General features: G+C 37.4%; 1 protein-coding gene across 1 annotated transcript; it reads left to right on the forward strand.

The window, feature by feature from the left end:
* The first annotated feature begins 25 nt into the window (after nucleotides 1-25).
* Nucleotides 26-5,578, forward strand: LOC136040412 (uncharacterized). The gene is made up of 3 exons (XM_065724686.1): nucleotides 26-162; nucleotides 3,964-4,307; nucleotides 5,355-5,578. The coding sequence occupies exons 1-3, from the start codon at nucleotides 121-123 to the stop codon at nucleotides 5,410-5,412; spliced, it is 444 nt and encodes a 147-aa protein (XP_065580758.1). The 5' UTR covers nucleotides 26-120; the 3' UTR covers nucleotides 5,413-5,578.
* The last annotated feature ends 17,296 nt before the right edge of the window (nucleotides 5,579-22,874 follow it).

A 22,874-nucleotide genomic window follows, 5' to 3' on the forward strand; every position in this document is an offset into this window, starting at 1 on the left:
ACGTAAACTCATACTTATTAAATATGAAAAGATGAAGGCGATGCTAATTAGTTAAATCCAATTTAAATTCCCTTCCCTTTAAATTTAAATAAAATGGCGCACCTTTAGAAAGCTTTAACAATGCTTGCTAATCTATGTACAGTTCAATTAGAAGGACACAAGGTAAAGGGAAAACTATGGTGAAGTATGATCTTATGTTTTGGTATTGGTTTAGTGGTTGGTCACTTCTCAAGGAATAATATATGTTACATGTAATATATTATTTTACATATAGCACATTAGGTAAAATTCTAGTTTACTGACTTCTTGCTATCTCTGAAAGTGGTCAAGTTAGGAAAATGAAACTTTCAGGGATGGGTCTACAGGCATTAAGTTTATCCTGGGAAGGTATTTTGATGTACCCACCTCCACTTCTTCTCCCTCTAAAGGGCCCTGAAATTCACCTACATGACAGGTGTATATATAAACAAATGACATTGACATGTAATCATACATGACATTTTACCTTAATTTTCAGTTATCACTTGCTTTTTCTCTGCCTTAAGTTCTGAATGCAACTCCTGTTATTTGAGTAGAATTCTGAGCCATACCATTTTTTTCTAAATTTTAGGAAATGTATTTGCATATCTTTAAAACCTTATAAATTGGGATTGAGCAAAGTTGTGAAGCTGAAAACAATTTTGTTATAGCCTACTTAATTCAAGTAGAATATCTAGGTCAATGTTCCTATTACCTGAACAATTGTTTAGGGTCATTAAACTATTGTTAATAGATGCATTTTGGCTTTTAGAACATCTTTTCTCTCTTGCAAAATTACCACAAACTCACCATTATGGAGTTATTATGTATTTGCACATTAAGGGGGGGAGGACATAACATATTTTAAATATAGCAATGGTTAGTTTACGTATTTAATATATTCTATGCTATACCCTCACCCCCCCCCCCAATATGTGAATATATAGCCCAAATTTGTTTCTAAACTATTATAGATCCACGATTTCAAATATTCAATTAACAAAAATGGAAATTATTGCAATTCTATATGTGTAAATACAGGATGTTTGGGCTGGAATAAGGTAAAATTCTAGTCAATTGACTTCTTGCTATCTCGGAAAGGGTTTAGGTTAGGAAAATGAATCTTTCAGGGATAAATCTACAGGCTAAAGTATGTCCCAGGAAGGTATTTTAAAGTACCCACCTCCACTCCTTCTCCCTCTAGAGGGCCCTGAAATTTGACTACATGACAGGTCTATATCTATTGAAATTTTGACAAAACAACATTTTACCTTAATTTTCAGTTACCAGTTGCTTTTTCTCTGCCTTTAGTTCTGAAAATACAATTCCTGATATCTGAGAAGAATTTTGAGTCATATCAATGTTTTTTTTTTCAAAATTTAGGAAATGTATTTGCATATCTTTAAAACCTTATAAAATGAAATTGAGCAAAGTTATGATGCTGAAAACAATTTTGTTGTGCTTCAATTAAGCAGAAGATCTATTTTGCAACCGTTTCACTTTTATAGCACACATATTTTTAAAGGTCATCAAAGGTCAAGGCCCTCTAGAGGGAGAAGGAGTGGAGATAGTTGCTTCAAAATACCTTCCCGGGACATACCTTAGTCTGTAGATTTATCCCTGAAAGTTTCATTTTCCTAACCTAAACCCTTTCTGAGATAGCAAGAAGTCAATTAACTAGAATTTTACGTGGAATAACTCTATAACAATGAGTTTGCAGTAGTTTTGCAAGAGAGAAAAGATGTTCAAAAAGTCAAAATGCATCTATTAACAATAGTTTCATGACCCTTAACAATTGTCCAGGTAATAGGAATATTGACCAAGATTTATTTTCAAGGTTTCACTTTTATAACAAACATATTTTTAAAGGTCAGGACCTTCTAGAGGGAGAGGGAGTAGAGGTAGGAACTTCAAAATACCTTCCTGGGACATACTTTAGCCTGTAAACCCATCCCTGAAAGTTTCATTTTGCTAACCTAACCCCTTTCCAAGATGGCAAGAAGTTGCTAAACTAGAATTTTACCACATTATAATAAGGATATTATTATTAGATCCTTTATTTTACATTCTTTTCAAGTATGTCCTAATAAATATAGTCCCAGGAACAAAGCTGTTCAAGGGGGAGGAGGCAACTAGGTCAGCTTTCTATGTGCTGCAGACAGGTGCCAGTGCTGGGGGACTGTCCACTTTTATCAAATTTTTGCCTGAGTTTTTTTTTACATGTATGAGCTTGTAGGGTGGGGGTGCCAACCCTAGGAACAGCTCTGCTTAGGAATAGGCTATATGAAAAACTAAAAGAAAACAATCAAATGCCTAGCCTACACTAGGCCTAATCAGAAATACATTTCTACTAATAGGATTATTATGTTTCCTTCTATTTTAATCCACACTGTAGCCTAAAACAAATTCTTACAGGCTAGTATTTGTATCAACAATTCTTAATTTCAATTAATTTTGGTATTTATTTATTTATTTATTTATTAATACCAAATACCGTAAGCTTTTAAGCTTGTCGCAATAAACATAATAAATAGAAGTTATGACAATACTGATAACAGATAACACATACAACATAACAGATAACTGATAACACACATACAAATCAATGAAAATAACAACTACAACAAACACTGACAAATAATACTATAAATTATTTAAAAAGGATTTACTTTGAAAATTTGTTTCTGCTAGTCTTATTTTGAATCTGTTTATGTTGTCTGTTAGAAATGTTTTAGGTGGAAGGTCATTCTATGGCTTCCACACCCTGCTGTAAAATGAATGTTGTCCTATTTTCCTTTTTGAGAGTGAGGGGTACAATTTATGTGGGTGATAACGGGTCCTGTTAGTGTCATTAAATGTGATTAATTAGTGTCATTAAATGTCCTGTGTGTGTCATTAAATGTGTTCATTAAAAGCTTTCTGCTAGTCATGAATGATGGAAATCAACTGTAGAAAGCTAACCAACTGTGCTTCTGAGCTTACAAAAAAAGGATGAAAATAGCATTGGTTTCATTAGGTTTATTGTTTAATGCTTTTTCTAAATATCATAGCTGTTTTTCTGACAATAAACCTCTCCCACTCCCTCCTTATTAGAGGTTTATCATAGCTGTTTTTCTGACAATAAACCTCTCCCACTCCCTCCTTAAATTAGAGTTGCTGTTTTTAAATAAATCAAAAACACAATAGAAGATATCAAAATGCATATAAATGTAATGAACATTAAAAAATCTAACTATAGTAAATATCAATAAATATAATAAATACAAGAAATAAATACCAACATATATTTCCGATTTGTTGTATTTTTTTAGTATTTTAGTATTTTCTGTTGAAGAATATAATGAATTTACTATAATGGTGTTCTGGAATTGGATTCAAGTTTAAGCTAATCATTAATTAAAAATATGTATTGTAGCACCCAAAAACAAAAACCTCACACTTCTATAGAAAACAAGTTACACTCCCAGTCACGCTTGTTGGCCATGTGTTATCTTTAAAATTTCTCTTCAGGTGAAAAATACTCTCATTCAGACATCTTGACTTTGAAGATGTAAAAGTGCTTTCTGCTTTCTAACTTTCCTTCTATATTTCTCTTTCTTCTTTTCTTCTTCTAACCTTCCAAATATATTTTATTCTTTCTCCGAAAGGCAGTCATCCAGATAATTCAATAACCCACATTAGGATCTTTTTCTTTTTAAGCCCACCTTAAAAACAGCAGATTCTCCCTGAGTCTCTTTCACCCCACAAAATACTCTTGAAGATTTTACAGCTTCATTCTTTGCTTGTCATATCGGAATTTCTTGGTCTTTCAAAATATTGTCTACCTTTTTTTGAAATATCATTTTTGACCTATATTTGCCTAATCTATTTGTTTCTTTTATATTTCTCTTTGTGATGCTTGTCCAATTAGGTCTAAAAAATTATGTAATGCTGCTTATTTTGTAGATTTTTACGAATGTTAAAGGATCTCAGCAAACCCGAGGCAAATTAACATTGTCTGCAAAATGCGTTCCCTCTAAAGATGCTAAGGTGGAAGTTATATCTAAAGATGAGAATCATTTAGATGAGAGGATGGTATCCATCAATGAAAGATCGCTTTCTGCATCTCCAAAGAAGGTTGGACCTCCGCAGGATAGCTCAACTATATCTCCGTCCACGGCTCACAAGATCTATGTGGTGGATGTAGACAGGGAAGCGAAGCAGAAGAAGGGGCTCACTCCATCAACTAGTTCAGCGAATCTCAAAATTCAACCAAAGAAGGATCTAGTGAAAAATAAAAATCGAAGAAAGTAAGCGCTTTTGTTCTTAACTAATATATTGATTTTAGAAAAGCGAACTTAGTTCACTTGTGCCCCAACCATTTGATGTCCAACTGTGTGTCCTATTGCTTGCGCCTCTAGTCCTTGCTGTTCAGCCTTACGGCCAATGTACCCATTAATACTCAGTATTGTGTCTGTTTTAACGATGTTCTCGCTCTGCAGCTGAGATTCTGCGTTTGTTTGTCCAAAGAGATAGAGATGGTTTAGTTCACCATTGGGTTAACCAAGAACCCCTTAAGATCAAACGTCGAATCCCTTGTAGACGAATTTGGCACTGGTTGGAGTGTTGTGAGCAGCAGAGCAGTGTTGCCAACAATCGTGATGTCATTCCGCCGAGTTTTTAAACTGTATCCACAAACCTCCTTTGCGTTCTCTTAGTCGCAATAGTTGACGGCCTAACAGTTTAGCTTGTCTTGACAGCCATACTCTTTTGATATATTGCAGCGTTGTTTAAAAATCAGGCTCTGATTGAGCTGAAATTTTGATGGTTTATTGGAAATTTAACTAAAGCTGAAAAAAAATTATTAACCGACTCCCAATATACCTGGTTTCTTTTGAAAGCTATGCTAGTGATGCTTGAGTCTGTTAAGTTGATATTAAGACGTCTTTTGTGATCAAATGCATTTTTTCAAGCATAATAATAATTTATAACAAATCAATACATTTTTGTTTACAACCATAAAACAAAGGGAATAATGGGATTTAAATATAATTACCACAAAAGCAATACATCACTACCCAGTTCAATTAAAATAATATTAGGGTCACAAAATGAGATATTTCTTTGGTGTCAGCTAAAATCTTTAATATCATATGTTCCATATAGTTTTTGGATTTCTGTTATGAAACACCTTCTAATAACAACAAGTCATGGAACTGACACAACTTAAAATAATATCAATCAATTGGATATATTAGAATGGTTTTGGAAACAGGTCTTGTCTTTTTTAGGGCTTGCCTGAAGGAATCTTCCCTGGAAATATTTAAGATAATGACCTAACCGTGTCATTATTTCAGGTTCGAAGAAACATCGCGATTTGACACTTTAGAATCAAGGAATACTGTGACTAACTAATTCGAAAATACGTTACAAAAATAAACCAACGAAATTAAAGCATACTTGTGTTTATATATGAAAATTGGACTGCAACTCTCTTTTTCTCTGTGGTACAAATAAGGGTCAACAAAGTACTTTGATGTTAATGTATTGTCAGTAGTCTCAGTTGTTAAACATAGATAGTTTTTTTATATTAATTTCAATGTAAATAAATTTTAGGTTAAAATTAGGTGACTCCATTGGGAGCCACAAACTTACCGAGTACTATCCAATTCGTCGGAGTGAAAGAAAGCCAAAGAATATTATTACAGAAATTAAAAAATATAATTTGGAACAGGCAGTGCTGTCAGGAAAAGAAGATGGCATTAAGGTTGGTTATGTGATCTATTCAGTATATTTAGATTTAAGTAATTTTTAGGCTTTTGGGATACACAAAAAAAAAATCCCGTACGTTCTTTTTCGAATGTTTGCTGCAACTTTTTTTTGTGTTTTGTCGTTGTTTTGATTTATCGTTTCTTCAATTCCAAGGATCTGGAATTTTTCGCTTTTCTATTATTGTGCATAAATTAAAACAAACTTTCCGATAAAGAAAAATAAAGGCCATATTATACTTAAGATCGGAAGAAATGGAAAGCTACTATAACTCATACTCAAAATGACCAGAAATTACTATTAAAGAAATAATGAAACCCAAAACGAACAGAGATTAAATACACAATCATAATAAAATAACACACAGCCGGTACTAATATAAATGAATAAATAAATCTGAAAACAAGTAGAACTTAGTTTGAATGCAAATGAAGCTTAAAACGAACAAAAACATTTTGCTCTTGAAGTATAAACGAAACCGAAAACGAACAGAAATTAAATAAAGAATCAAAGCAAACCAACATAGAATAGGTACTAATATATACGAATAAGTAAATCTTAAAACGAATGAAACTCGAATTGAATATGCAAATCAAGCTTAAAACGAACAAAAATATTTTACTATTGAAGTATAAACGAAATCTAAAACGCAACAGAAATTAAATAAAGAATCAAAGCAAACAAACATAGAATAGGTACTAATATATACGAAATAGTAAATCTTAAAACGAATGAAACACGAATTGAATATGCAAATCAAGCTTAAAACGAATAAAAGTCACTACAAACAAGAGTTTGGGTTTTGCCTCCTTCTTTCACTGTAAAAGTCTAAAACCTACTGCGTCATTGGGGCTTTACTGAAAACGAATTACATTGCAAATATTCTTTTGTGTACTTATTACAACATTGAAAATAATCATAAAGATTACAGTAACTTTAAATTTTGAACTGATGATCTTTGAGCAATTAATATCATCATATATTAAATATTCAGTTTAATTTTATTAGTCCTTTTCAAGACTATTCAAGACAAATATACTTTCACTACAAACAAGAGTTTGGATACTGCCCCTTCCCTAACTGTAAAAGTCAAGCCTACTGACTTCTTGGTGTTTCACTGAATACGAATTATGTTATAAACATTTTCTTGTCAAGTTATTACAGCATTGAAAATGTTTTATTTTATTTGTTATATTGTGTTTATTTTATTGTTGCTTGTTTTTTGTGTTTCGCAGTCACCATCGCAAACGACGCTTTCGTAAGCTGCTGAATATTTTTTGACTTCATTCGTTTGTAATGATTACTTTCCTACTTTATAGTTGACAATTCTGAATCATTTCCTTATATTTTAATTTAAACTTAATGACTTATATAGTTAATGTTTAACTGTCAAGGGGAACTAAAAAAAAAGTTGTTATGAATTTTCCTGTAAAAAATCTATAACTTATTAATTAATTATTCTGAAGGATTTCTTTATTTCTTGCCAAAAACTAGAGCCAACTTATGATAGCGGGGTATTTATTGTATTGCAAAATAAAGTTGGAGCCAATTTTTGCTTGTAAAAATGGTTTACTTTTGAAAAAAAAGTACTGTTAAAAATATAAAATATTTATTTTTTTGCATATTTTAAATTATATTTTAGCATGAATTTTAATATATTTTAGTATATTTTAGTATATATGTATATATATACTAAATATATATATATATATATATATATAATATATATATATATATATATAAATATATATATATATATATATATATATATATATATATATATATATATATATATATATATATATATATATATATATATATATTTGTGTTTATATACCATCTTTATTGTTAGTATTTAATGTTTAAATATTTTAACATGCATCAGATCTTTAATGTAATTTAGTATAAAAAAGGATATCTTAAAAATATAATTACTAAAAACCTATATACATTTTTCTGAAAAATTGTTTATCTATAAAAATTACTAATGCTTAATAATTAACATCGAAGAATTATTTTTCGTGTCTTTCGAAAGATTTGATTCGAAAATTGATAGTGGGACGGCTACTGTCTAGCAAAATGGTCGAAGGAGTTGAAGTAATTTTCACATAACAAGCATTCACTTGTACTAATCGATTCTAAAACAATAGCAATAGTCTTTACTTAGGCGTAGGTGCTTCTGAATTTTCATTTAATCCGTTTTTTTTTTTGGGTCATGACGGCATGAAAGATAATATATATATATATATATATATATATATATATATATATATATATATATATATATATATATATATATATATATATATATATATATATATATGATGCAGACAATGTCTGTTGACCACGTACCTCTGGATATGGGGTTTCCCCTAACTAATCGCTCCGATCAGGGTGACCTCAACCTCATGAGGTGGGTGGAGCCCACCCCAGGATTCTCAGTATCCAGGTAAATCCTGGCTCTAATCAGAATCCAGGCCTAGGGTCGGTTGGGCCTGCAACCCTCCACCTGAAATCGATTGCAATGAATAGCTTAGCAACTGCCTCGGATGACCGATCTTCTTTTATCCCATCACGACCCTTGCTCGCCCCTGGACTGAGAAGTGACCAGCGTTTGAATCTCCTTGACCTTGGTGGCCTCCGGATTGCCACCTGGAATGTATTGACATTGAACTTTCCCGGAGCAAAGACGCTTCTGGCGATGGAACTGAAGCGATTCCGCATCTCTATTGCTGGAATAACAGAAACCCACCTAGTCGGGAATGGGACTGATCCCATAGGTGAGGGATACCACCTTCTATGGTCTGGACAGACAACGACTAGGAGAAATGGGGTCGGACTAGTACTTGATAACAAGTCCATAAAGTGTCTACTGTCATTTACTCCCGTCTCAGATAGAATAGCTAATGCTCGACTGAGTCATAAGCAAGGAAAAATGACAGTCCTTGTCTGCTATGCTCCGACAAATGAAGCCGACGACGAAGCAAAAGAAACTTTCTACTCTGCCCTGGCTAATGAACTGTCCAAGATATCCCCCCACGATATTGTCATCCTTTTGGGTGATATGAATGCAACAGTGAGCGACAACCACGACCTATGGCGGCAAGTCATCGGACCAGTTATTCCGGACCCTCTAAATGACAATGGGCTAAGGCTCCTTCAACTGTGCAGCATGCATAACCTTGTCATTACGAACACGCTGTTCGCAAGGAAGGATATCCACAAATGCACATGGTACAGCAACGACGGCCGTACCAAAAAAATGATCGACTATATCATTGTCTCACAGAGATGGAGATCCTCGATTAGTAACTGCAGGACGTACAGGTCAGCCGAGATTGGTAACACTGACCATCGCCTCGTTGTAGCTAATATGCGACTGAGGCTCCAAGCCCAGCGCTCGCAACCTAGACCGACCAAGATTGATGTCTCTCGTCTCTCCGATCAAGAGATACGGTCCAAGTATGCCATTGATGTCTCGAACCGCTTCGACGCACTCCTGCCATTTGAAAGTTCTGAGGACGCATGGATCTCGTTTAAGAAGAATGTCCTGGAGTCAGCGACCGCAAATATTGGAAGGGCGAAGCGTGCTAAGAAAGCATGGGTTCAGTTCGATACGCTTGACGTCATTGAGCAGAGACGCAAGGCAAGGCTTTTGGGCGACATGCCGACCTACAGGCGCCTCAATGGTGTCCGCAACAAGCTGATACAGCGAGACAAGAAACTGTTTGTGGAAAGGAAGGCAAACGAGCTGGAGGGCGCAGCCATGAAAGGGGACGTCGGGAGCCTCTACAAGCACCTCCGTGACCTCACAAGCGACAAAGCCCCCTCAGTTGCATCTGTTGTCTCTGCGGACGGCCAGCCACTTAGTGACGAGGCCGCTCAGGTCAGTCGATGGAAAGACCACTTCTCAAGTCTCCTCAATGCCGATGCTGTAGCACAGACTGACCAGGAACTCGCACGCCTAGCTGCCAGCACTCAGGAAGTGCCGTCAAACGAACCAGAGACTTCCTTCACGACAGCAGAAATCCACTCTGCTTTGAAACGTCTAAAGAACAACAAAGCGGCAGGCGTATGCGGAGTATCCGCTGAGCTCCTGAAGTATGCTGGACCGGCGATGTTACTTTGGCTGCAAATGCTGTTTTCCGTGGTGTGGCGCACAGAATGGGTCCCGAAGGACTGGCGACTTGGCATAATCCTGCCCCTTTGGAAGAGAAAGGGGAGCAAGAGCATCTGCTCTAATTACAGAGGTATAACCCTTCTCTCAGTCCCTGGAAAGCTCTTTGCCATGACCCTGCTAGACAGATGCACGAGTATCCTCCGAAGAAAAAGGAGAGTTCAGCAGGCCGGATTTATGCCAGGGAGGTCCACTGTCGAACAAATCTTCACTATGCGCCAGTTAATTGAGAAAACTAGAGAATTCAGGAGGAACGCATACGTGGCCTTCGTAGACTTCAAAGCTGCTTTTGACTCCGTCGATCGCAACTCTGTTTGGCTAATACTTAGATCGACGGGTCTACCAGATAAATATTGCAAGCTTTTTGAAAAGCTGTACGAAGAGACCGAGAGTTGCGTCCAAGTCAACGGAAAACGGAGCACGACATTCAATATCAAAACTGGCGTTCGCCAAGGGTGTGCCGCCGCCCCGGAATTGTTCAATTGTGTGATAGACTATGTGATGACAAGAACTACAAATCGCCTGCCCTTTGGTCTGCAGTTTGGAGATCGCATTCTGACGGATGCGGACTTCGCAGACGATCTTGCTCTCGTTGCCGACTCAATCGACCAGCTGACCGACGCTCTGGAAGTCCTGAAGGAAGAGGCAGCAAAAGTGAGGCTGAAAATCAACTGGCTCAAAACTAAGATTATGGCAATTGAACCCCCAGGTCCAGTCTCGCACCCTGATACCATAACTGTCTGCGGAACACTTGTTGAAGTCGTTAAAAACTTCACTTACCTCGGCTCTGTGCTGTCCAATGATGGCTCCGTAGACGAAGAGGTATGCAGCCGAATATCGAAAGCCTCTTCCATCGTCGGTAGACTCAACAGTCTATGGAGAATGCCGCACATCTCAAGGCGTACGAAAATGCGAATCTATAACGCATCCGTAAGCTCCGTCCTGCTCTATGCGGCGGAAACCTGGCCCCTCAAATCAACCATCCTTAAAATGTTAGACGTCTGTCAGACGAAACAGCTTCGCCGGATCGAGGGATTCCGGTGGGATGATTTTGTAAGCAACGCAAGGCTGCTTACTCTCACCTCCCAGGTGCCATTCTCCGTCCAGATAGCGCAGAGGTCTCTCAGATGGTTCGGACACCTCCTACGAATGCCGACATCAACGCCAGCCCGAATAGTGTACGACTTCGACCCAAAAGCCCATGGCTGGTCTCGCCCGAGGGGCAGACCTCGGACAAGGTGGAAAGACAGCCTCGACAACTTCTTGGTGATGGCCAACATTGCTGTCGACGAGGCGCCTCATTTAGCAGCAGACCGGTCCGCCTGGAGAAGTCAAGTTGCGAAGCTCTCTACGCCGCACCCCATGCGGCAGGAGCCTTAAGTCAAGTAAGTCAAATACATATATATATATATATATATATATATATATATATATATATATATATATATATATATATATATATATATATATATAGTAATATGTATATACATGATATATATATATATATATATATATATATATATATATATATATATGTTTATTTATTTATTTATTTATTCATTTATTTGAAAACCCGTCAATCATACGAAATGAAAAAGACGGAGCACGAACATATAAATATAAGAAAATATAGAAGAACATATCAGAAGAGACATAACTAGAAAGAGACTCAACTAATAAAAGGGCAAACAGAATAGTACTAAAATGAAAACAGATTTATTGTAAAAGGAGATTATACCAATCGTGATCTACTATTTTAATATTGTGTCTTTTGATTAAATTTTCAACTGCAACATGAGGGTCGGTTATGTGATACTTTTTAATGAGGATTGAGTTTCTGTACCAGGGAGGAAAACGTAGGAGGTATTTAGCAAAACGGAAGAAAAGCGCACGGATTTTAGACAGTTCAGCCTTCGAGAATAGTTTCCAAAATGGTGCCAGGTACAGAATGTGAGGTAAAACAATAGCGTTGCATAGGCTGGCAAGGAGGGGCGGCTAAAACGGAATTTAGCAGAGACTATGGAAGCATACGAGCCGGAGATTCGTCGATTGAGGTGTTTGATCAGTAGAAGATGTGTATGCCTTAGAGACGAGCCAATAGGGACTCCGAGGTAATTTATGTGGTCAGCAGTATTCACGAGATTTTAACCAAAAAGCAGTGAAGGCACGTGTGGTGTTTTTTGCCAATTGAAGAGAACTTTCTCGCGGTTTTCTCCGGGTTAAAACTGAGGCCAAGTTTTAGATATTCGGTTTTAAGCGTTTCAAACATGTCAGAAGCTTTTTGCAATGTTCTACTTAAGTTCAAGACGTCGTTGGCATAGCATACTAAGGAGGTGTCCATAGAGGAAAGGATGCATGAGGTTGGGCATGTATCTTGTGCTTGAAGAACATAAGTATTGAACAAATGAGGGGAGGAGACAGCTCCCTGGCGGGCACCTTTCAAAACGGGGATCAATTTTTCATGAGTCCGGGGAGGCAAATTTTTGTCGGGAAGAAGCTTTAAGCGAATGGACAGTCTCGAGTACACATCACGTAGGGATCGAACTATGCAGGGATTCAGACCTCGTTGTGAAGCTTTTAATAACATTGCAGCGTGAGTGAGTGAATCGAATGCACGGCTGATGTCATGACTAGCTATACGATCACCCCTGGAAAAACAAAACGGTCGATACGATCACCCCTGGAAAAACAAAACAAAAAACAAACAAATAATTGGCAACGCTGATTTCTTGTCTTATCTAAGTGTAATCCAAAAGTCTTCAAAAATCAGAAGAAATAAGTATCAATCTGCTTACCTGCTTTGCTAATAAGTGACCCTATAGAGTGGTGTATTACCCTAACTCGCATTTTTAAGGTCAATCTTGGTATTTAAGGACTATTTTGTTTGACCTTATTTTAATTAGCCTACGTGTACGCTTGGTTTCAAAATTAGCGCGCTCGCACTGTTGTCACTATTACAACGATAGAGTTATGGAGAAAAATAAAGGATCGTCTAACACAGTTGCCCAAAAAAGACCTAGACATTCGCCCAAAAAAGGTGTTGACGAGTGCAAAGGTTGTGACTCCAAATTGCAAGAAGACGATTTTGCATTGCTTTGCGACTCATGCGAATCCTGGGTATGCATCGTATGCTTGGAAATGACAGAGCCGGAATACAACTTATTCACAAAAATGACTCGGAGGCTCGGGTCACTTTGGTTCTGCCCCGTGTGTAAACAAAAGAAAAACACGATCAACCAAGGGCTGACATCTGCAGAAATTAAAGATATTTTGAGGGGTGAAATTCAAACGTCATTTAAGGCGATGGAGGATAAGTTTTGCGCTTTATTAGAGCCTATCCAACGGAAAGTAGCTGAAATCGAGAATGACCTGAAAAATAAGTGCACACTTTCCGACGTCCAGTATTTTACCGAGAACCTAATAGGGGTGAAGTGTCAGAGCTTGGAAAAAAGCCTAACTGAAAAATTTGTGAAAAAGGACGGGGAAATCAGTGTCAGTAGCTCGAACTTAAGTTCATTTTATGTGTCAGATATTGTGGAAAACAAAAAAACCTGATCGTGTTTGGTTTAGCTGAAGACGCTACTTTGTCATCTCGTAGACAACAAAACGAGACCGATTGCAAATTTTTCAACGACAAGCTACTTGTACTTTGCCCTGCGAAATGTAGTTACTCAGTTAGACTTGGTAAACATACGCATGGTAAGATCAGGCCTATTAAGTTGATGTTCAAGACACCGGTAGAACGTGATACAGCTTGTTTCTTTCTGATGTCCGAGACTGCTAGCATCAAAGCTACATACCCCTTGTTCAAAGTCTCTCATGATCGTACTACGATTGAACTGTTGGAAAAAAAGAAGTACGATGCCCTGAAACAGGAGCTGAAATCGAAATTGGACGCTGGCGAAACTAACTGGAAAATAAAACGTAGCAAAAACGGACTAACCCTCGTGAATAATAACTCTTTTCGTGAAACCCCAAATAGCTACGCGAGCATCGAAGAGTGACTCCCTAAAAAAGTTGAAGTGTCTGAGTGATAAATTTTTGGTGACATATACAAATGCAGACTGCCTGTCATCTAAATGGGAAGAGTTTAGTGAGCTCATAAAGCAACGTATACCGCATTTAGTTGTTGTTACCGAAGTTTTACCAAAACATTTCAGTGACCCGTCTATTTTTTTCAGCCGCTACCACAATATAATTTAGTATCTAATAATTCAGCTAAAAGAGGGATTTGTATTTATATTCCTGGTTCTATTAAGTTTTCTGTGGTTGTTGATTCGTTAGTAGACTCAGTGTCGGAGTGTCTTTTGGTTGATGTTAAATTGCCTTATCATAGTACTTACATGTGTATTGCAGCTTTTTATCGTAGTCCTACTGTGAATTTATCGAGTCCAGTTAATAATGCCAATATTCTAGCGTGTATTTCTCGTCTTGTTGGTCGTAGTTCAAAGTTCCTTATTCTAGGTGACTTCAATTTACCTTTGATAGATTGGAGTGCGCATAGTACGAGTTTGTCCACTTCATCGTATGAGCAGCAATTTTTAGATAGATTGGATGATCTGTACTTATACCAACATATTGTTAGGCCAACTCGAGCCAAGAATGATGCTATTCCATCGATTTTAGATCTGGTTATTACCAAGTCAATCGATGATATTTTGAGTGTAGATTTCCGTCCGCCTTTAGGTAAAAGTGATCATGTTGTGTTAGATATTTACATGAATATTGATGCTCAACAGAAAGGTTTTGAGTTTTATCGGCATGATTATGCTAAAGCCGATTATGAATCAATGCGACAATTTATTTCGTCTATTAATATCATGTATGAACTAAAAAATAATCATGTTTCTCCGGACACCGCGTTTGATTTTGCAAAAAAGGTGTTGAGGGAATGTAGGGATAAATTTGTTCCTTTGGTGAGGAATTTTTCCGGTCGCAGAAATAATCCTAAACTTCCAAGACACATACTCCAAGCAATACGTGAAAAAAAAATAGTCTTTGGCGGTCTTATATTGAGTCACGACATAGTAAAGTAGTCAGACAAGGGCATTTGAATACTCAGTTGCAAGAGGATTCAGGTGAATGGCATGCGTATTCACTAGCGAGAAACAAGGTCACTCGGCTTCTTAGGGCTAATCGTGAAGAGCTTGAGTCGCGTATTATTCACTCAAGCACCGTATCACCTAAAATATTTTGGAAATATGTAAATAGGAATAAGCTTAACCTTGCACCATCTTCATCTACGTTCACTCTCTTTGAGGTCCAATCTCTTTGAGGAAGTGGGGAGGGGTTAATTCGGAAAAATTAGAATTAAATGAGGTATTTTTAATTTACAAACGGGTGATAGGATCTTCATGAAATTTTATATTTCAAACCACCTTGTAACTCAAAGTTCCTGTTTTAAATTCCGAAGGGATCCGGCGACATTGGGGAGTTGGAGGGGGAAACCGGAAATCTTGGAAAACGCTCAGTTTTGAAAGATCAGGAAGAAACTTGGTGGGAAGAATAAGCACAAGTCCTAGATACGTGATTTGTACAACCGAACCGGGTCTTTTCTCTTTGGGGGAGTTGGAGGGGGGGACTTAATTCGGTAATTCGGGAAATTAGAAAAAATAGGGTATTTTTAATATACGAACAGGTGATTGGATCTTATTGAAATTTTAATATTTAGAAGGAACTTTTGTCTCAGAGCTCTCCTTTTAAATCCCAAGTGGAACTGATGACATTGGGGGGAGATGAAGGGGGAAAACGGAAATCTTGGCAAACGCTTAGAGTGGAGAAATCGGGATGAAACTTGGTGGGAAGAATAATTTCAAGTCTTAGATGCATGATTGACATAACTTGACCGGATCCACTCTCTTCGGGGGGAACTGCAAGGGGGGAGGGTGTAATTTGGAACAAATAGAAAAAATGAGGCATTTTTAACTTACGAACCGGTAATCGGATCTTAATGAAATTTGATATTTACAAAAAATTCGTGTCTCAGATTTTTATTTTAAATCCTGACCGGATCCGGTGACATTAGGGGATGTTGGAGAGGGAGACCGGAAATCTTGGAAAACACTTAGACTGGAAAGATCGGGATGAAACTTGGTGGAAAGAATAAGTACAAGTCCTAGATACATGATTGACATAAACGATCCAGATCCACGGTCTTTGGGGGTATCAAGGGGGGGGGGCAGATTTCGATTGCTTTGACGAGTTAGGTGCTTCTGGACGAGCTAGGACAATAAAAATTGGCAGGCGTGTCAGGTCCATGCAAAAGTTGACTTGATAACAATCGTTTCCCGATTCAACCATCTGGTGGGGGGGACTGGAGAGAGGGTAAATCTTGAAAATGTGGGTAGGTTAATCTTATGAATGGGTGATCAGATCTTAACGAAGCTTGATATATAGAAATATTTCATGTCTCAGATGCTCCGTTATCAATTCAGATCGGGATGAAACTTGAGGGGAATATTAGCCACAAGTTCTATATACGTGATTGACATAACCGGACCAGATTTGCTCTCTTTTGGGGGAGTTGGGGGGATTTCTAGTACATTGGCAAGTTTGATAAATAAGTACAAGCTATAGATCCGTGATTGACATAAGTGGACAGGATTCGATCTCTTTGGGGGAGTTGGAGGGATTTCTAGTGCTTTGGCGAGTTTAGTGCCTCTTGACTTGCTAGGACAATGAAATCGATAACTCTAGTACGAAGTCTATTTTTAGGTTCCGACTTCGTCACTAGTACCATATGAGCTCTTGCTCGTTAATGAGAATCATTTTATTAAAGGTGAAAAAAAACATTCGAAAGAACCATTCAGATGGAAAGAAACAGGTCAACTGGAAACACAGAAACAGGTCAACTGGAATAGTTTTTTTTTTAAGTTTCACTGATCGCGGCAATGCACGTATCTTCAGCAGGATTTGCCTAAAAGTGACACGCTTGCCTAGAATTTCAAATACCCAAGGCAAATTTCAGATTTTGCTTCTTGACCAATTTACCCCTCCTTCAGAAAGCCTGGATCCAGAAGTTCGAGTTTTTACGGCTAAAATGACTGAAATTTGCATGAAAATAAAACTTTGCCGATGTTTGGAGACCTGAGGACTAGGCTTGAAAAGAATCCATCTGATTCCGTGCAAACCTACTGGGTTTGCGGTGACTTTGAGTTCATTTTTTTATTTCAAAAGGGATTGAAAAACAGAAAATGAATATGCTAACAATAAAAATCATTACTATGATCAAGACCAGTTTTTAATGAGAATCATCGTATTAAAAGAAATAAAAATGTTAGAGAGAACCATCCAGATGGACAGAAACAGGTCAATTGGAATTGGACATCCCGTCTTGAGATTCGCTAATGATTACATCTGTGTGACAGAATATTTTAGGTCATAGCGATGCACTCTTTCGAAGTTGCATTGATCTTTACTTTAAGGACCCACTTAACAAGCCCTGGCCACGGCTATCTTTTAGCTCTAACTCCACCTTCCCACAGCTATATTTTTGCTGGCGAGTTTTAACGTTGACGAAAGAATTATTGAGCTAAGTCTATTTTGCCATTCAGTTTCAGCTTTCCTTAGAACACTGAAATGCCGCTCGGCAATGACGTTTGACAATGGCAGTGTAAAAAGTACTATGTCATTTCCAGGACGCTTTGAAACATGACTCCCCCTGTAGAAGATTTAATTGACCACTATGTCCAATTCGTTTATAAGATTTACTCCTTCAAGTAAAGTTAAATTTGATATGGACCGTCATTCTTGCTCCAGCTTCGCCTTATTCCAAATACCAGATTCTCAGTGCTCCAAGAATTTATGAAAACCAAGAACTCATAGCTCGTAGCTAGAGCTTGGAGTCAGGAACTGGAAGAAGTTGTAGATCTTGTCGGAGAAGAGAAAATGATCAAGAATTGGCTTGATACCTTCAATGTAAAAGTCTCTCGGGGAGTGACGAATTCGGAGACTTTGGGCTACGAAACGGCCATCAACAACATCCTTCGTTTCCAGGCCCAAAAGGAAATCATGTCTTTTATACCATATATAGACGCTGTTATCGGGAAGATAACTTGCTTCATCGCACGGGTTGATGGCGAAAGGATTAGTTACTTACTTAAATTCTCCCACGTCTGGGAGGTGAATAGGGCGGTGACGGTTGACTTATAACTTGACAGATCTTGTGTCAAAGACTAAAAATTTTTCAGAGTTGCTCGGAGACTGGTCGCTTGTTTCTCCAGGGATCGACCAAGTTTTCTGCGTTGTCTTCCACTCCTTCAAATGCCGGGTGGGGTCCAACACCATAAATTGCTTTTGTACAAGGATTTTCAAGAGGTGAAGTAAGGGTTTTTGTCCCTGAAGTATAATATTAATATTGCATATGAGGCTGACAACTTAAGCTAATTCTAACTTTCTTAAATGATCAAAATAAGAAGTATTTTTAACCCTTTTGTTTCATAAAAAACTTAAATTTAATTTCTATTTAAAGAAAATTCTGAGCAATGCCCTCTCCCCCAAAAAGGTCAAAGGCGTGCGAAGATGATGCAACCATCTCCGCCCTACAAAGCGAAGATGCGGACCCTTCTTTGGTCCCCCCACAAAGCGAGGAGAATGCGAGTACTTCTGCTCTACAAGGTCCTGATGCAGACCCTTCAAAAGATGATCCCATCATGCAAGATTGAGTCACCATCTTGAGTTACGTAATTAAAGTAACTGACACTCTGTAATAGTTTTGGCAAAGCTTAATGTTTTAGGGATAAAAAACTTAAAATTTGTTCGGCATGGGGAAATAGCTAGGATGTTGGGAAACTTGTTCTCGACCCCTGGAGGGATGTGTAATGGTATTTCCCATACTAAAAAGCTGTTTCTCTTTAGTTTAATAAAGGAAAAAACCAAGACCCTCTCGATGGTCTTGAGGAGCTTTGAGGAGCCCCAAGCCTCCAAAGACACAGGCTTTTCACCGAGCTTTAACGGTAGAAAGCTTATTTCATTTTGGTATGGTCATTCCATTTTTCTAGATAATAACTCTGTGTTGTTACAATAATTTTTTTTAGATAATCCGTTTTTAGAGATATTTTTCTTGACTGATCTCTCTTGGGGTATTTTTCGATCTTTCTGGGGATAACTTGAAATATTACCCTTTGTTATTTTTTCAAAAAAACTTCTCCACATGAACAGCATTTTAGAAACGTTTCACTGTTTAAGTAGGGCAATGTCCCTGCCTATAGGGTGGGGATTTGAGGACCCTAGTCCTCAGATTTATAGTATATAATTTTTCAGTCTAATTTATATTCTTTTTTAATGGTAATAATATATTTCCTTTCACGATATTATCATAAATGTTTCAAGGGAATAACAATTTATTCTTTTTTTCAGACCGCCAATGATGATCCATCATGGATCAAGCAACTATTCATCGATTTCTTTGTCGAAAATGAAGCACCTGTGGAAGCCTACACCCCCAACAGAAGTTTTTTAAGACTCATAATTTCGATGGGGGGACTTTGTAATAACTGAAGCGTAAAGGAGGCAACTTGCCCCATGTAAGTAATTTCTGGCTCTTAAATTCTTAGCTGGTAGAATACCTTCACCAAGGCTTAACTGCCATTTGGCTCCATTTAGGGACTCATCACTGGGTCTTAAATCGTTAGTTGGTAGTATGGGGTTTCCATATAACAACGGTCACTTTAACCCTCCAAAATTCGCAAACTCATAATATTTTCTATTTCAGCCTAATGTATTCTTTTTAGGGTGAAATTGAAAAATTTTCAAAGGACTATTAACCTCTTATTGTTTTTTTCAAGGTTCGTATACCTATAAAATATCATCATGTCAAGGGACCTACAGCCTCTTGGAGGATATTCAAATATTAATAGAGTTAGAACAGGCCCCATAGGAAAGTGAACTTGAGGTGGATTTTATTGCAAGGATGAATCTAAATAGTGTAATTCTCCCATTTTCGATCAAGAAAAGGTTTTACAGGATCTCGACCTCGACAAAGACTAAGAATGGGTTAATCAACTACCACTTAGTTAGATTGAGAAAGTACCCACCAAAAACAGTGACCGCAATGAGGGGGAGCAAGACAAAGTGGCATCAGCTCATTCCCTGTGTTACCGAAATTTTACCTGGTTGACATTGCCTTTTGCAACCCTTATGTCCTTAAGGCTGAGTTTGGAAGCACCTTGAACATCCTTACATGTGATAGTATTCAAATGGATCTAGTTGACCTAATCCACTCCTATGAAAGCAAGATTAGGGCCTTTCTCAAAAATCAGATTTGGGGGGCGGAAGGTAGGGATAGCGTAAAAGCACCTACCGCTCATAAGGAATATTTCTCGAATGAAATATTACGTGAAGTATACTCACGCTACATGCAAATGGAAATGCAGACGCTTCACCCGGAATTGCAAAATTTTGAGGGCGTTTTTTCAAAGTAGGTGGGTTTTATTTTTAATAGGGTGGAAAATTTAATAAGATGGGCAGCTGTTCAGTGGTTTCGTTTATTGAAAGTTTGGATTTTAATTCAACTAAGTTTAGAGATTAATTTGTTTGAAGAGGCGGGAAGGAGAAGGGGGATGTAAAATGTAATGTTGATTTGAAGGATTGTAGAGGTGTACAGTGCTTTTCTTTCGATACGGGTTTAGAGTGATTTAAGTACGCGGTCCTTGTTCCAGGGCAGAAAGCTACGGCAAAAGATACTAGTCAAACACTTTTGGACAATTTGGCTGTTAATGGGAATGGGGAGTGGGCATAGTTACCCAAAAGAGATTTTAACTGTTTAAAGAGGCCTTATCTTGTAACACTTAAGGGGATAGATATATTTGAGAGAGCCTATAAGCATTTAAAGATTGATGATACAGTTTTACAACAAGATACAGAATATGAAGAGGCTGAACTTAGAGATAAATAGGGGGCAATAAATTCAGTGAGGGCTTCATCCATTGAATCGATGAAACACTGGTTGTGGCTTCTTTATGAGCCTCCCAGTGATTCTGATGCAACTGGAAATTTTTTTTTAATTCTACATATTACTTGGGAATCAACTGAGGGTAAAAAGAGGTTACTTGCTGCTATTATTCATTGTGTCAGTCTAGATTTCGTACTAAATTAAAATTGAAACACCAGCATTATGGGTACCAATCGTGGAAACAGTTTCGGGTGACGATGCCATCTTGCGTTTCAGGACTTTGCGAAATTCACTTTTGCAGAGTGACAAGGTAGCATTAGGCATCGAAGAAAAACTCATGAATGTGTGCAATTCATCAAACTCGAATCGTCTTAAAGAATATGAAGCCATTGTAGTCTCTTATGCTCATACGCAATGGGACTCGAGTAGTACAATGCAATAGGTAAAGGTATTTGAGACACCGGATGAGGAAGATTGCTTAGGCACAGATATGGTTGCACTGATTAAAACAGCCAATAAGTCAATTTCACGGCTACACAAGGCAAACAATCCAGTGACTCTATTACCAGAGGATGAATTTGTAATTGAAAATAAAGGAATATAGTGGGTATGTGAGTGAAAATTTTTCGAGGATAGAGCGGGAAACGTTCGTCTGCGACCATGACCATTTAAGTAATCTAATTTTTGGGGGGATGGGAGCAACTTTCATGGATTGGCACATAAACCTTGAAATTTAAATTTTAAGCAACAATACTTTCTACCGGTCTACATGAATAGTTCCAAGAATATTTTAAAATCATATTACCAGCGTTGTCGCATTGGCAAAAAGGTGAAGTTGCAAATGTTGCATGGGTAGATGGATCTTTTTCATATAATATCATACCCAAATAATCTGAGAAGTTGTTTCTCTTACAATTCAAATGGAAAACAGTTGAAAATAATAACAATAAATAATATTTTTTTTACTTTGTTAAGACAATTAATTGAAGTAAAAAAGCGACGATTCTAATGGTTTCCACCTCCTTAAACAGCGCTTTCAAGAGGATGAAATGTATCATTTATTAACGACGAAGGGCAAAAACCTGTATTAAAATGCGCTCTTTTGAAGTCACATTGATCTTTACTTTAAGGACCCACTTAACAAGTCCTGGCTCTAGCTCCACCTTCCCACGGTTAGCTTTTACCTGGCGATTTTTAATGTCAACGAAAGAGTTATTGAGCTAAAACAATTTTGCCTCTCAGTTTCAGCTTCCCTTAGAACACTGAAATGCCACTCGGCAATGACATTTGACAATGGCAGTGAAAAAAGCACTATGTCATTTTCAGGACGTTTGGAAACATGACTCCCCCTGTAGAAGATTTAATTGTAAGATTATGGCGTTAATAGACCACTATGTCCAATTCGTTTGCAAGATTTACTCCTTCAGTTAAAGTTCAATTTGATATGGACAACCATTCCTGATCTATCTTCGCCATATTCCAAATACCAGATTCATAATGCTCCAAGAATTTATGAAAACCAGGAACTCTTAGCTCGTAGCTAGAGCTTCGAGTTAGGAACTGGATGAAGTTGTAGATCTTGTCGGAGAAGAGAAAATGATCAACAATTGGCTTGATAGCTTCAATATAAAAGTCTCCTGAGGAGCGACGAATTTGAAGACTTTCGGCTACGAAACGGCCATCAACAACTTCCTTCGTTTCCAGCCCCAAAAGGAAATCCTGGGGTCCACCATCATAAATCGCTTTTATACATAGATTTTCAAGAACTGAAGTAAGGGTTTTTGTTCCTGAAACATAATATTAATATCAAACAGTTCGTGATAACGAACTGTAGTAAGGAGCGAACCAGCTCAATAGTAAACGAAACTCTAAAAAACGGAATTTTGATGCTAAAAGATACATCGAAAGAATCAGATTTTTATGCTGATTTTAAATATACAAGTTTCATCATATTTAGTGTTTGTTATCAAAAGTTACGAGCCTTAACGAAAATCATACCATCGCATTCAGCGTATCAGAGAACCACATAGAAAAAATTTC

Source organism: Artemia franciscana, chromosome 20 (genome assembly GCF_032884065.1).
Source record: "Artemia franciscana chromosome 20, ASM3288406v1, whole genome shotgun sequence".
NCBI lineage: Eukaryota > Metazoa > Arthropoda > Branchiopoda > Anostraca > Artemiidae > Artemia > Artemia franciscana.

Bases quoted from the DNA above. Each gene is read 5' to 3' on its own strand.
- LOC136040412 (XM_065724686.1), top strand. From the start codon at position 121: ATGCTTGCTAATCTATGTACAGTTCAATTAGAAGGACACAAG. The intron at 163-3,963 runs GTAAAGGGAAAA...CTTATTTTGTAG, and splicing joins TTCAATTAGAAGGACACAAG to ATTTTTACGAATGTTAAAGG. The intron at 4,308-5,354 runs GTAAGCGCTTTT...TCATTATTTCAG, and splicing joins AAAAATAAAAATCGAAGAAA to GTTCGAAGAAACATCGCGAT.